A 15420-nucleotide genomic window follows, 5' to 3' on the forward strand; every position below is an offset into this window, starting at 1 on the left:
TTAAATACTCAGAAACTTTTAAAATCTCGGGCCTTGTGCAATGCATGCTCGCCAGCAAAAATTTTTGCACGGGAAGCGGTACGGATGTACTCAGTTTCATCTAAATCAAACATTTCTTTTTTCTCTTTAGAGGGCTTTGGGTATATTAAAAACTAATTTTAGACCAGCACTTAAATGACTGAAGATGGGAAACATGATTTCGAAAGAGGTCCTGTCATGGATACTAAAAGGAGAGAACGGTTGTCAGGTATCACAACTTTTCATCTCAGTATCGTATTTATCTCTGACATTTATCACTCTTGGGAAGTACTTTCTTTGACAAAGCCGTCAAAGTCCTCCAGCGAGTTTTTTTTTATTTGCCATACCTTCAAAAACTCTCCTCAATGAAGTCTAAAAAACACAACATCAACTTTTTGAAACTTGAGTTAGGGTTTAGCTATCAGTCAAAACGATCTGTTTTCCTTTTTAGTTTTTTTGTATTCAGCTCATGATATCCCAGAAGATGACATCTCATCTAATTGATACTGTGTTAGACTGTTTCACTGGATATCACTGAAGTACTATTTCCGCATATAAATATGTTTCTGCATTTACCTTACTGAACGAATCTTAATCAAGGATTCCTACTACTTATGAACGTTTCGCCCAAGTGTCACTCCATGCACTTGCGACGTGTTAGATGATGTAATGGTGCACATTCTCGCTGTCTCTTGTCTGTATCAGACAACATTTCTCCCTTGAAAGTAGCTGAAAATGTGTTTTTTAAATAAATTTTTTAAATATTTCAGTCAAAAAGTACCAAAGAGGTTTCTAGCTAATAGTAAACTGTTACACTGTACATACTCTCGTGTCTCTTAAAATAGAGCGGTTCTATTTGCTGGTAGTATTAAGTCAGTTTCCAAGCGGAGACGTACGAATTTATCAAAAACGACTATTTGTTAAAACTCCGTTATTGGATCATTAAAGAAATTCTAGTTCATCATCGAAACTGTAGTAACACAACATGAAACTCAGGAAGAAAAGCAGTCGTTACCCAATTATAGATATCTACTTCAGAGCCAAATTAGGAACACTCATTTGTATAAAAGGAGAGAGAAACTTTTTTCGGCATTAAAATCAACTTCAAAGAAGAAAAGAAACAAAGAAACAAGTTGTGAAGAGTCTTTACCGTAGCAAGCAAGAAGTACCGAGGAATTGAGTTATGGAGGTTTACAAGGTAAATCAATGTACCTTAGTTCTTGTTAAACGTATGTATAAGAATTCTTTTCATTTCTTAATTTCATTCTCCAGTTAGATATATTTTAAATGGTTTTACCTGGTAACAAGGCACATCTTCTGACCTTTTTCCAGTTAGATAACTTAGAAATACTTTTGGAATATTAAAAAAAGTGTCTTTTTCATTAGATCTTCATTCAGTTATAGTTTTGCCATCAAAACAATTGTAATATACACTGTTGATAATAAGTTGACAAAGGATCTATTTATTCTAGGTTCTCGTCGTTTTCATTGCCGCAATTTTTCTTCACCTTGGAAACTGCAGAGCAACTGGGTTTAACAACATGGTGCGTAGAATTCAAAACGGCGGAGTGCCGTCCACGCAGGGTGCTGCCGCATGGAGACAAAAGAGGTCCCCTGGTGACGAGCCCAGTTGTTACACTGGCAGAGTTGTGTCATTCACTTTGCCGAGCAACAAGACAGTTATTGTTCCCGTATGTAAGAAGATTACCTCATCCACAACCGCATGTTTTAGTTCGATGGCAAACAACAACAATCAGAGGAAATGTGTACCATCTCATATGATCACAGCGGAAGGAATAGCATTTAACACAGCCTGTTCATGTGCACCATAGAATACATTTAAAAGCTCAAAAATTCTGAACTCTACGATGTGTCAGGAACACAAGGACTAAATTTATAGCCGCTGTTGCAATATTTATCATAGTATCGTTTGTACGTTTCATATTCATATTTATATGTGTATATGTATATTTACGAACTTCATATCCATATTAAAAAAAAACTTACTGACCTATCTTCTCTGTTGCTTAAGGTGACTCCTTAGCATTCCACTACGCATTCTGTACGGTGCATAAAAACACGTAATCTGGCCAATAAGCCCGCGCGCATTCCAAGACCATGGCCTCTAAAAAAATTAACTAAATTATGTTTGTGGGGTATAAGCTAACAATAACTACAGCTAAAAAGGTAAAATGCAAAGACGCCTTAATTCACACTAATAAAGTTTACATTCTGACAAAGGAATGTTTTGCTGTTATCGACAACTTTAACAGCTTTTGTTTTAATCGCGCCGTTTTACAAAGATTCCCAAGCCTTATGAAAGCTGTTACTGCAGATGTTTTGATATTTTTACGTGTGTTTGATCCTCGCCAATCAATCGTTAACAGGTCACCGTCGCCTTTTACCCACTGTCAGATTGATGAGTGAATGGCAAAGACTGCGCTATTCTCAATCGAAGGTCGTTTCTCGAAGTTTACTCGGATGATAGCTGCTATTCTAGTTATATAATAGGCCTGTAGATATCGAATGTATCTTCTAGTGTGCAACTCGATATCTTCCGCTCAATACTCGAAGAGAAATTCTTTAACAACGCGCACGCATGTATTATTCTATATCTATGCAGCTTCAAAATTAGATTATATGTAATTAGGATGTAGAGGTTTCTAAACTTGTCATCAAAACGTCAACATATCAGCTTACAACTTTCGACAAACGTTGATAAAACTAACAAATCTTTTATTACTATAATTTCAAATGAAACATTTTACATGTAAAAGCTAACTATAGCACATCAAAATTGAAACTTTTGCATATATCCAAACAATTTAATGCTATAGTGAAGCACATCTTAAACTGCGAAAAATGAAATATAATAAAGTGGCGAAATAGAGAAACAGGAAAAACTGATGACGTAAAAATACCATAACCAGGAAAGCAATTAAACTGACACTGAGGTAAATAACTGTTTTTGCATATACCGCACAAGGCGAATTACTAGCCGACTAAAAATTGCTTTTCATATCTTTTTAAATACTCAGAAATTCTCTTCACTCGGGCCTGGTGCAATGCATACGCTCCAGCAAAATATTATTGCCCAAGGAGTAGTATAGATATACCTTCATCTAAAATCAAACATTTTTCTCTTTAGAGGGCTTTGCGTATATTATAAAATCATTTTAGAGCAGCATTTAATTGATTGAAGACCGGAAACATAATTTCTAAAGAGGTCCTGTCACTGATGCTAAAAGGAGAGATTATTTGTCACGTATCACATTTTTTTATCTGGGTATCGTAATTTTTATTCTGACATTTACCACTGTTAGGCAAAGCTGTCAAAGTCTTCCAGAGAGTCTTTTGTTGCCACACCTTCGAAAAGCCCCCTCAACGAGGTCTAAAAAACCCAACATTGAATTATTGAAACATGGGGTTTAGCTATCTGTCAAAACCATTTGTTTTTCTTTTTTTGTATTCAGCTCATGATTTCCCAGAAAATCAGTGGTATTTCTTCTATGTGACACTGTTTTTACCATAAATTCATGAAGTACTATTTTGGTAAATATGTCTCTAGATCTGCATTTATCACTAAAGGAATCTTAGTCAAGGATTCATGTTACTTATATACATTTCGTCCAAGTGTTACTTCATGCACTTGCGATGTGTAAGATGATGTGATGCTAAAAATTCTCTCAGTCTCTTGCCAGTATCAGACATTCTTCCCTTGAAAGTAGCTGACAAAATGAGTTTTAAAAAAATTTTTTTCTTAATATTTCAGTCAAAAAGTACCTAATTTTGTACGAACTTGAAATTAAAGAATAAATAGAATCATTTTCTCTACGTGCTTAGCAATTTAATAAACCAAACAGGTTTCTAGAGGCAAAATGTTACGCTGTAAATACTCTCTTATCTCTTAAAATAGAACAATTTAATTCGTTAATCATATCAAATTAGTTTCCAAAATGAGTCTTATGAACTTCTTTCCAAAGACGTTTTAAGGTCCCGTTAGTATAGAATATAGATATAGCAGAGAAATTATAATTTATCATCGAAACGGGAACAACATGAAACTCAGGAAGAAAAGTGGTAGTAACTCAGTTTTAGATATTTACTTCAGCGCCAAATTAGGAACACTCATTTCTATAAAAGTACAGAGAAACGTTTCTTAGAGTCAAAATCAACTTCGAAGAAGGAAAAGATACAGAGAAACAAACTGTAAAGAATCTTCACTGAAGCCAACAAGAAATACTAAGGAATTTAGTTATGGAAGTTTACAAGGTAAATCAATGTACTTTAGTCCTTGTTAAACGTGTGTATGAGAATTCATTTTATTCCTTAATTTCATTCCTTAACTAGGTATTTTTCAGAATGGTTTTACCTGGCAACAAGGCACACTTTCTGCACTTTTCTGGTTAATAAATTTAGAAATAATGTTGGAATATAAGAAAGTGTCTATTTTAGATCTTTATTCAAGTGCATTTTTATCATCAAAACAATTGTAATATATACTATTGATAACAAGTTGAAAAAGGATCTATATTTTCTAGATTCTAGTCGTTATCCTCGCAATTTTTCCTCTCCGTGGAAATGGCCGGACGACTGGGTTTAAAAAAGTCGTGCGTGGAATTCAAGATGGCAGAGTCCTGTCCACGCTGGGTGCTGCCGCATGGAGACAAAAGAGATCCCCTGGTGACGAGCCCAGTTGTTACACTGGCAGATTTGTGTCATTTAGTTTGCCGAGCAACAAGAAAGTTACTGTTCCCATTTGTAAGAAGATTACCTCATCCATAACCGCATGTTTTAGTTCAATGGCAAACAACAACAATCAAAGGAAATGTGTTCCGTCCTGTATGATCAAAATGCCATATTGTAGGTTCTCGTCGTTATCCTCGCAATTTATCTTCACCGTGGAAACGGCCGGGCAACTGATGTTGACAAAGTCATGCACAGAATTCAAGATGGCGGAGTCCCGTCCGTGCAAGGTGCTGTCGCATGGAGACAAAAGAGGTCCCCTGGTGACGAGCCCAGTTGTTACACTGGCAGAGTTCTTTCCTACACCTTGCCAAGCGGCAAAACAGTAACTGCTCCCATTTGTAAGAGGATTACGTCTTCCTTAACAGCATGTTTCAGTTCGATGGCAAACAACAACAACCAGAGGAAATGTGTGCCGTCCAACGTCATCACAGAGGAAGGAAAGAGATATAACACTGCTTGTTCATGTGCACCATAGAATAGTACAAATTTCGAGGCTTCTCAACTCTACAGTGAGTCTACAATGTGTAAGGAGCGCCAAAAAGAAGATTTTTTAAATTAAACTACATGCATTATAACTCTACTGATAGTTATCCGCATATTATAAAAGTGTCAGTTATTCGTATATATTTATATATTTATAAACTCACTAAGCAATTAGCAATTGTTTCGACGGAGCCTTCAAATTGTTCCACAAGTTTTTGAATCCCCATTTGTGAAATATCCATCTGTAAATTCATAGTGTCAATAAGGTAATTACAATACAATTACTGTTGATTCTGAATGAATTTTGCGATTTGAAAATGGATGCAATAAACTGCTAATTGAACCTCGAGTCGTGCAATTTATTTTGTCTGAAAAGGTACTTGGGATTTCAAATCTAATCAAAACATAATATAATAATAATAATAATTGAAATTTATACAGCGCAAGTTCCATATACATGATCAAATGCGCTTTACATGAAAATAAAGAAAATGTAGGAAAAAATGTGTAAAATTACAATTTTCCTAATGAGATAAGAAATTAAAAAGCACTAACCAAATGAGATAGAATATTAAAAAGCACTAAGCTAATGAGATGGAAGATTAAAAGCCCGGGTGAAAAGGTAGGTTTTAAGATTACGTTTAAAACTAGAGAAGGAGTGAAGGCCAGTGATGTTATTTGGTAAGTCATTCCAGAGACGTGGTGCAGCATAGGGGAATGCCCTCGCTCCCAATGTGGGTAACATCTTACCACTTGGGACCTTGAGCAGAAGTTTTTGATTCGACCTTAGCTCATATTTAGTGGGTTATTTTAATGACGTTGGAAAAATGACAGTCCGAGAGAAGCATGAAACGATTACTTCTGTTTCAATGTTTTACTGACAAAAAGAGTCTTTCCGCAAACTATCATAATTATCTAATGGAGCTATTAATCTGAATATATTTAATTCCTTTTGCCCTTTGTGTGATAGACTCCCCATTTCCCGCTGGTGAGCGGGGTCAAAATGACCTTAGCTCATATTTAGTGGGAATTTTAAAGCTAATAAGCTTACAAATATAGCCGGGTGCCATACCGTGCATTGCCTTAAAACACAATAAAAGAATCTTAAATTCTATACGGTACCTAATTGGTAACCGGTGAAGCTGGCACAACAGTGGTGTAATATGGCTAAACTTAGATTGTTTAAAGATTAGCCTATCGGCTGCATTTTGAACCCTTTGTAGCTTGTCAATTTGTACTTGAGGTGTACCATTACAATTTCTTCAAATTGGTACATTCGCTGCTTTGTTTTTCACCAATTATGCTGCAAGAGTTATAATCGGACAGTTGCCTTTAAATTCCGTGTATAGGCCTGTAAAGATAAATTCAAGTCTGCCTAGATTTGAACCCGTGACCCAGTTCTCTACGAGCCAGCCTAATTACCAGTTCCCAGTTGACTAGTTAGCTAAGTTGGTAGAGCACTGCACCGGTATCGCAGAGAGCATGGGATAGGTTCAAAAATCTTAAAAACCCTTGCTTCCAGCTACCGCAAAATGTACCGTAAACCAATGAAATACCAGAACAGGCCAAAATAGGCTAAGTTTGGCCCATCATATCTCTTAAACAAGCACAATGAACTACCTTTTTCGTAATTCGTTTTTCGAAACAGACGTTGGTAAGGAACATTTAAGGAAAGTTAAAAACATTTGTTCAATAATTTTTTTTTTTAGAGGAATCACCTTGAGGGTGAGACAAGACCTTCACTTGAATTTCTAGATAAATATTGCAGTGAAAGTGAGTACTCAAACGCAGTGTTAGGTGATAAACAGCCATGAGAAGGAGTCGTACAAGTTTGTAGGGCCAGAATCAAAAAGAGAAAAGGTACCTAATTTCAAATGGCGTTGGTTATTTGTGGGTTAAACTGAGACGTCAAGTAAAAAGTGGGTGATCCCTTTCTTTAATCAAACTGAATCTTAAAAAAGTAAATCATTTGTCTCACAAGTTCCCTATGTGGTCCGCCGGCGCAACGCTCTTCTGATGTTGTGTTTTATGATCGTCGGCATCCAGGCTTTTGGGATTTCAATTCCAATGTCCCTGTTGATCTTGTTAGGGGTAATCCTTTTCTGTCAATCTAAGCATACATTGGGCAAATAAGACCCATAACTGTTGTTATTTGTTTCTTGTTAAAATTAATAGACAACATTATGTGAGTGTGTACATTGCAAGGCTGTTTGATGTGACACTTATTGCAGCCTAAAACACCCACAGTGATTCTCCAATTCCATTGCAGTGAACCGTTCATATAACAACAAATCCCAAAAATCCTGCATTCTGCTCCAAGAGCAACACTGAAAAAATGTCGATCTTTCAAGGTCAAAACTTACTCAATAAATCAAAAGTTTGCATTCAAAACACACCTCAGGGCCAGATCTTGCTGTTTGGCTGGAAGATGCCCTCTCACTTTATCCGCTAACCCTTTCGACGAAAGCTAGTGTCGCAAACACAATCTTTGCCTCGTTTATGACCTAAAAGAATTCTGGGAAATTCCACCACAACTCGAGAAGGCAATACCTCACATTTTCATTTAAGCAAGTTATTATAAGTGTCGGATCACCCACTCCTACCTGCAAAATATCACATCGATCGAGACTTTTGCCACTCAAAACTGACCCAAAAAGCCTTGGTAGGTCCTGGTAGCCATCCACAGATGGGTCAGAGACACGACTTCACTTGTGAACTCGCCAAGCTTGCATGAAAGCATTTTTGGCGGTCCAGTCTACATGAAACCACCTGTCACCTCTGTTTTCTTTCAGAGGCTTGCCTCTACCCACATTCCAGCTTAATGATGCCGTTATGAGGGCTTCTGTAGAGGGAAAATGGCTCGAAAAACACTTATAAACGCAAGAAAACGAATCGATTTGAACGCATCCAAACACGAGCGGGGATCTAGGTCACTTGACTCCAAAGTCTGAGCCCACGGCGTCTCAAAACTGCAAGTTTTGTAAGGGATACTTCATATAAAGACAAACTAAATGAGCTTAAGTTTTGTATCGCCAAATTATAAGGTTTTTTGCCGGACAGTAAAGAGTTAAGATGCATCAATCACAACCGTGGAATTCAATTCCATCGCAGTTGAGGACAATAGCAAATAGGTCACGCGTACTTAGGCCACCCCATCGCTTGAAGAAGACTAGCAGTATGCAGCCAAAACGTCACGATCCACATCCCAAGTGACCACACCGTGAGACAAAGGATTAAATTTCTCTTTTAAAGTGTTATTTACCGCGACGAATAAGAAAAACCTATTTTACGAAAAAGAATCGAATCTTCTTTTTCAAAGTTATTTCTATCGATGGCGCAGTTGTTCTAAACCATTCTATCGTCTCAAAAAATCAAAGTGACACCACCTTTCCAAAGTTGTGGGTATATATGATTCTTATCCTGGGCCATTCTATTCAGTAACTTACTCAATCCAACGGATATTTTTTTCACAGTTTCTTCTACCAATAGCTGTTATTTTGAAACATTTTAGCCTGGTTTCGGCTACGCCTGACCTGCTGGAGAAGGCATATTCTAGTGAGAAGTCAGATGATTCCCTCATCTCGGCCACCAAGCGACGCTTTACACAGAAAACAGCGAATTAGCCCGGCTAATGATGAGAGGTTTAACATGGAATCAACTCTCAAAGTTCAAACGCATTACAAAGAGACGAAGACCTTCGAATACTTGAATTTTTATACGTGTCATCTACCAGGCGCAAAGAAAGGATAAAAGGAGAAGCGTTACGTCCTCGTTGAATAAATTCGTCATGCTCCATGTTTAATTTAAACTTACACGGTTTCAAAACACGCTTTAAGAATAGACGATATGAAGATGAAATTTAGGAGAAATGTGTCTCTAATTTTGAGCTCACTGGGTGTGAAAGGTCATATAAAAACTTACATGAGATTAGGCTTAATTTATTCTCTGGGAATGCCAGGATTCAGAGAAGACCTGTTTACAGATATTCTGCCGGATTCCAGACCGTATTACCTGAGCCTCAGTCGATCTGCCACTTCGAAAACTTAGTACGTAATGGATAAATCATTGAGTTCCAATTACGAATGAAGTTTGACTTTGATATTTTTTAAGGGTCTGGATGGGGGAGGGGGGGTACAAATGTCAGTTGTCAGTTAAATTTTCGGCCATTTATCAGTTCTCAGTTAGATTTTGGGCCATTTGTCCGTTGTGAGTTAAATGACTGTTAATAATCAACTTGGCAAGTTAATTATTACTTTCCGACCCTATTATTGACTAAAAAGACACATACACAGCGTGAACTCGAGAATAAAGTCATAATTGATAAAATAAGAACTCCTTTTTCTCACTTTTGGAATGAAATAATTTCAAAATCTTCCAAGTGACTCTCAGTCTTTGTTTTAAGGGTGTTTAAGTAAGCTACAACTCTTCTGCAAGCAAACTTCTGTTTGCCCGTGTGCAACACTGAAACATTCCAGATCGTCAGAAAGACGATCTTCCTTTCAACTGATATTGGTTTAATGTTTTGTTTTACGATACGTTGATTGCGTCTGGCTCCGATAACAGGATCGGAAAGGAAAATTCTTTTGTCTACTTTTCAATTAGGTTACTAGAGAAATCCAAGCGAAAATGGACCCGAATTTGCCTCCCGGATCTAGAAACAGTAATTAGGATAGTATCGTTATCCTCGGTCAGAAGAGCCATTTTCTGAATCCGTGTCATATTCGTCTGTATATGTTCTCATCTCAGCAACTGCCACTTCAACAATACGATCCTCAAAAAATTTGACATGTGTCACATTCCTAGACGCCAAAATGCCGTTTTAGACTCAATTTGATAAAAGCTTACAACAGCCTTTAAAATACCAGCATTGACGGCCATCGCAGAGTTGACGTTTGAGTTGGGTATCAAAGATCATATAACCGATATGTGACATATGACCTTGATGTGGATTGGTCCATGCGGTGAATATTAAGGAAATACGACAGTCTGGCTTACTCCTACTGATATGTGATGAAAAACGTACTTTTACTGGACAAAATAAATCAACTATCCTTATTTCATGTACAGTTTTTAGGATATTTAGGGCGATCCAGTCTTCGTCAGCTGTCAGTAAAAGCCCACCATAAATGTCAGTTGTCAGTTAGATTCTCAATGATTTGTCAGTTGTCAGTTAAAATTTTAGCCAATTCAGTGTCAGCTGTTAGTTAACCCCATCCAGACCCTCTTTTTAGGCAGAGCCCGTTTGTTTTCCTAGAGACGATCAGTTTTTACGTCCCTTGAAAGTTTCAGTGAGAAGGGAGAACTAAAATGGGATTAGATTGACATTTAAAAAAATTGTGATGCGCTTCATCGTAAACTGCTTGGTATTAGTTCTACAATAATGTGAACAATAGTTTCTTGTATTTCGTGTATCCCAGTACGTAATACCTTGATGAGTAGAGAAAAGAGGATCAAAAGTGATAGGAAGGGGTTTAGTATGATAGGAATACATGAAACAAGCTACAAGGAAAGCATTAATGTTTTAGATATCTTGGAAATTAAGATTGTAGAACAAGGGTACAGGGTGAGCTAGATATTTAGCTCCTCGCAAGAACGAAGAAACAAAATAAAGTATAAGGAGCTTTTAGGCAAGAAAGATCACACAAACACTTCGTCACTTCACTTCCTCATTTATTTTTCCCGAGCTCAGATTAAGAAACAGAAAAGTAAAAAGAAAGCTTAAGAATGATATGCTCTTTCTACGTTGGAAATCTTGACAAGTAATGATTATTCGCTATACTTTAGTAAAAATGCTCCACTTTTTTGTATGAAACTGTTTATTTTGATTGTTAACTTTCATGGTCTTTATCCTTTTTTTTATGACAAACGTCCGAGAGGAATTCCGGGTGAAACGTTCATAAAGTGGAGCATTTATTTTGCCTAAACGGCAGTATGATAAGTGCTTATCCCAAGATCAATTTGAAGAAAGAGGAAACATCCGAAGTATTATCCAAAAATACTATGCATGGTTGAAGGGTGAAGAGAAAACCTTCACCAGGAAAAGCAAGAGTAGGTGAAGCATAATTTTTCTGGGCGTAAGCAGTTGATATCTGTTAAGGCGAGGAGCTTCATGTCACAATAACGACGACATTAAGGCTCAGCTTACCTCTAGAATTATCCACCGTCCGATTACATCGCACTCTGTAACTTCCATCAGACCGAGAAAATTGGGAATGGAAATTGTGTTGGTTTTGTCACTGACAATCCTATCAAGTAGTCACAATGAAAAGAATAGCTCTGATCAAAGCGCCAGAGCCGCCCTACTTCATGACTTCTATAGTCAGTAACACACTTATATCCCATGCAACCCGCAGAAAAAAATACAGTTCTTATCTTATTTCAAAATTTGCCACTTTAGACCTCCTCGCCTTCACGGTTAACGATATTTTTGCAAAGCAGTACGTAAACTGACAGGATTTTCTCAATCGTTTTGAAATTTTCAGGACGTGAGAGTTCCAGTGAGTATTTCATCAGACATTGCTTGTTCCGAAAATTGTATTAAGTGATTCATCTTCGATTCTTTTCCAATAGTACTACTATCAGTGGTAGTTGTTCTGAACAATTCTAGCTTGTTATTCAGTGAAACTGAATATTCTATCTCTCAGTTGCTGCTATCTATGGTTGTCATTTTAAACCATTTTAGCCTGCTTTCGGCCACATCTTTTATATCCTCAACACAAGCCAGATGAGTTGACTTCTCCGCCACAAAGCGATGCTTTTGACCGAGATCAGCGAAATACTAAAGTGTGAGATAAAACCGTTAGAAGAAGCGCTCATACTCGTGTTTTATGTAAGGTGAAGGAATAAGATCATTGCAGAAACAAATACTTCAGTATCAATACCGCGTGTCCGCGTAACTTAGCGTGGGGGAAGACCCAAGGGCAAAAATGTCTGTGGCTCAACAGGAGATGACGCTGGTATATGTGTTAGTTTTCCTATTGATTGGAAATTTGCCGATTAGTAAAGGCCGATTTGAAGACCAAACGGCTGTCTCAGTATTGTCAGATCGCTTTTGTTTGGAATGGACGGCTGAGGTCAAATGTAATGAGTCTTTTAGTCTCTTACAGATCCTTACACATCTGCAGCGCTGGTGAACAAACTTTTAATCGAAACACTTTTGAGTAAAAACACGGGATTGTGTTATCAGTTTTTATTTGACATAATCTCTAACCATGACTATATCAGCGGAAACGCATACAAGGTCAATGCACAGTTTCTGATATAATTGGAAAAACCACTTTAAAAGATAATAAACAGCTGGAAACACGACCTTGAACTAGATCCTGCCAGTTGTAGAAAAGTGGGGGCTAAAAATCACAGGGCAGTGTGTTGCAGCTCCTGCTCTCAACGAATTCATATCAAGTGCGATGGAATCTCACCTAGAGAGTACAAGCGATTACAGGCTTCTGAAACCGCTTGTTGGATAATATGTCCTCCCTGCTTGGACGAGATAAAACTACCTTTTGCTGACGTTAAAAGGGAAATTGATACCAACTACAGTTCTTGCAGTGACACCGACCAGACTCTGAGTGAGAACGAAGACCATAACAACACCTTGACGGGTTTTGACACTTTATAGTTAAAACGCATCGGGGAAACGTTAAGATCGTTCATATCAATGCTAACAGCATAGCCGGCTTTAAATTCCACGAGATAAAAAACTGGCTTATACACGTGTGGGTTCGACATTTTGGCCATCTCTGAAACTAAGCTGGATAAAGCATATCCTGACGGCCAGTTTCCCATTCAGGGCTTTCGGATGTGCCGACCGAATAGAAATAGTGAGCCTGGAGATCAAAATGGTATAGACACGTCAAACTTCAGGACTGAAAACATCATACTGAAAGTGAAGGTAGCAAAATCCTGGCTCACTGTTATAGCGATTTATAGGCCTCCATCTATTCCAACATCTCAAAGGAAATTTGAACTGAGCAGGTTATTTGAAGTTGTTACAACTTTTTCAAACGATGTCATCTGCGTTGGAGACCTCAATAGTAATCTGTTGGATCCTAAGGTCGGTGGTCACTTAAAAGATTTACTGAAGTAGACGGTCTCAAAAATTTGATTAAATTACCCACTCCTATAGGCAACTTTACTCGACTTGATTTTAACAAAAAACACAAGAAGAATATTTTCATCTGGCGTAGTGAATGCTGATATCAGCGATCATTCTCTAATATATACTATTCTGAGAACCACGGCTCCGCGATCGCGATCTCGCAAAATACAATTAAGAAGTCTAAAGAATTTTGGCCAGGATTTATTTTTGCGTGATTTACATAATGTCCCTTTCCACGTTATGGAGGTGTTTGACAATATTGACGATAAACAATACGTGTTTGACTAACCAGCACGCACCATAAAAGCAAGCACACATAAGGGGCAATCAAACTCCTTTCATGAATGAACAATGGCGTAAAGCCATTCGTCACCGCAACAAACTTAGACAAAGAAACAAATGCACGTCAATTAGGCGCAAAGCGATTAAAAGTCATTTTAAAAACAGGTTAGAGACCGACAATCCACGTGCATTTTGGGAGGCTTATCGTCTTTGCATGCATTCGAGGTAAAGTAAACAAGCCAATGACGTTACTCTAATCGAAAACGATGTGGTTATAACGGATAAAAAAGAATTAGCTAGATTGTTCAATAACTACTTTGTTCACATAGATGATGATGTACAGGACATTAAAGAACATAACTTTGGACACGAATTCAGTGCACACCCCAGCATTCGAGCAATTGCGGAGGAAAACAGAAAAAAGAACGCCATACATAATTTCAATTTTAAATACACCAACAGGAACCAGATTGAAAAACTATTACTTAACATCAACGTACGCAAGGCCTGAGGCCACTACACCATAACTCCACGGCTTCTTAAGGATTCCGCTTGTGTGATATCTGGTCCACTAGCAGAGTTAATGAATAAATTGATCAACAATGTAAATATTGTCTGATTATGTCTCAGCGTATAGGAGACACTATAGCTGTGAAACCTCGCTAATGAGGTGAACAGAAGATTGGAAGCGTAGTCTGGATATTAAACAATTTGTTGCAGTGATATCAATGGATTTATCTAAGGCTTTTGACACCATACCGCATGGACTTTTGCTGGCTAAGCTAAAGGCTAATGGTGTTAACAGTAGAAGTTGTATGCTTCTTAAAGATTACTTACACGGTAGGATGCAGCGGGTGAAAGTAGGTGATACAAGCTCTGATTGGCAAGAAGTCAGGTGAGGAGTACCTCAAGGCGGTGTTCTCGGACCAATGTTTTTAATATTCTTATAAATTATTTATTCCTACAAATTAAAACTGTACAATTAAATAGGTATGCAGATGATGGTCATTTCTACACTGCCGATACGGATCCGATATCTTTGGGAGGGCGTATCTCGAGTGAGGTAAGCTCAGCAAATGCCTGGTATAAGATCAATGGAATGATTGCAAATCCCAGCAAACACCAAGGGAAGTTACTGGGTAAAGTTGATCATCAGTTTAATTTCTCAGTAAATGACTCAGTGGAACTTTTTGGCTTTACAATTGATAAAGATCTTACGTTTAAGCAACATATGTCCTCTATATGTAAAAAGGTAAACAATCAGTTTAGCATTATGACAAGGTTCGGCAAACTGACGTCTACTGAAACCATGCTACGTCTTTACAAGGCATTTATACTTCTTCACTTTTGTTACATATTGTTCTATAGTGTGGCATTTCTCTAGTAAGCAAGATTCTGATAAATTGGATCTTTTAAGCAAACGTATTCTTCGATTTATTTTCAAGGATTTTAACTCTGAATATAATAATTTACTCAAAAGGTTAGGAACTGTAAACCTTAAGGACAAGCGTTTACAAAACCTGATTCTTACTATTTTAAAATGTCTACATTTTTCTGATTATCAAAGATATTTAAAATATGTTTCGCTTGCGCTTTAACACCTATTTTTTAAGAGGATACTCTGTTTGCCTAAGCCATTGACCATTTCTTATGGTATCAATTTCTTTAGTTACTTGGCGGCAATATCGTGGAATTCTCTTCCTGACCATCACCGAAATATTTCTGATTTTCCTTCTTTTCGACAACTGTTATCTACTGGGAACAATAATTTACTTAAAAGGATAGGAACT

General features: G+C 37.4%; 1 protein-coding gene across 1 annotated transcript; it reads left to right on the forward strand.

Annotated features, from left to right (window-relative positions):
- Positions 1–1201: 1201 nt before the first annotated feature.
- LOC148722228 (uncharacterized) lies at positions 1202–1917 on the forward strand. Its single transcript, XM_088735500.1, has 2 exons — positions 1202–1216; positions 1491–1917. The coding sequence occupies exons 1-2, from the start codon at positions 1202–1204 to the stop codon at positions 1848–1850; spliced, it is 375 nt and encodes a 124-aa protein (XP_088591626.1). The 3' UTR covers positions 1851–1917.
- Positions 1918–15420: the final 13503 nt, after the last annotated feature.

The sequence above is a fragment of the Stylophora pistillata genome, chromosome 10 (assembly GCF_964205215.1).
Source record: "Stylophora pistillata chromosome 10, jaStyPist1.2, whole genome shotgun sequence".
Lineage (NCBI taxonomy): Eukaryota > Metazoa > Cnidaria > Anthozoa > Scleractinia > Pocilloporidae > Stylophora > Stylophora pistillata.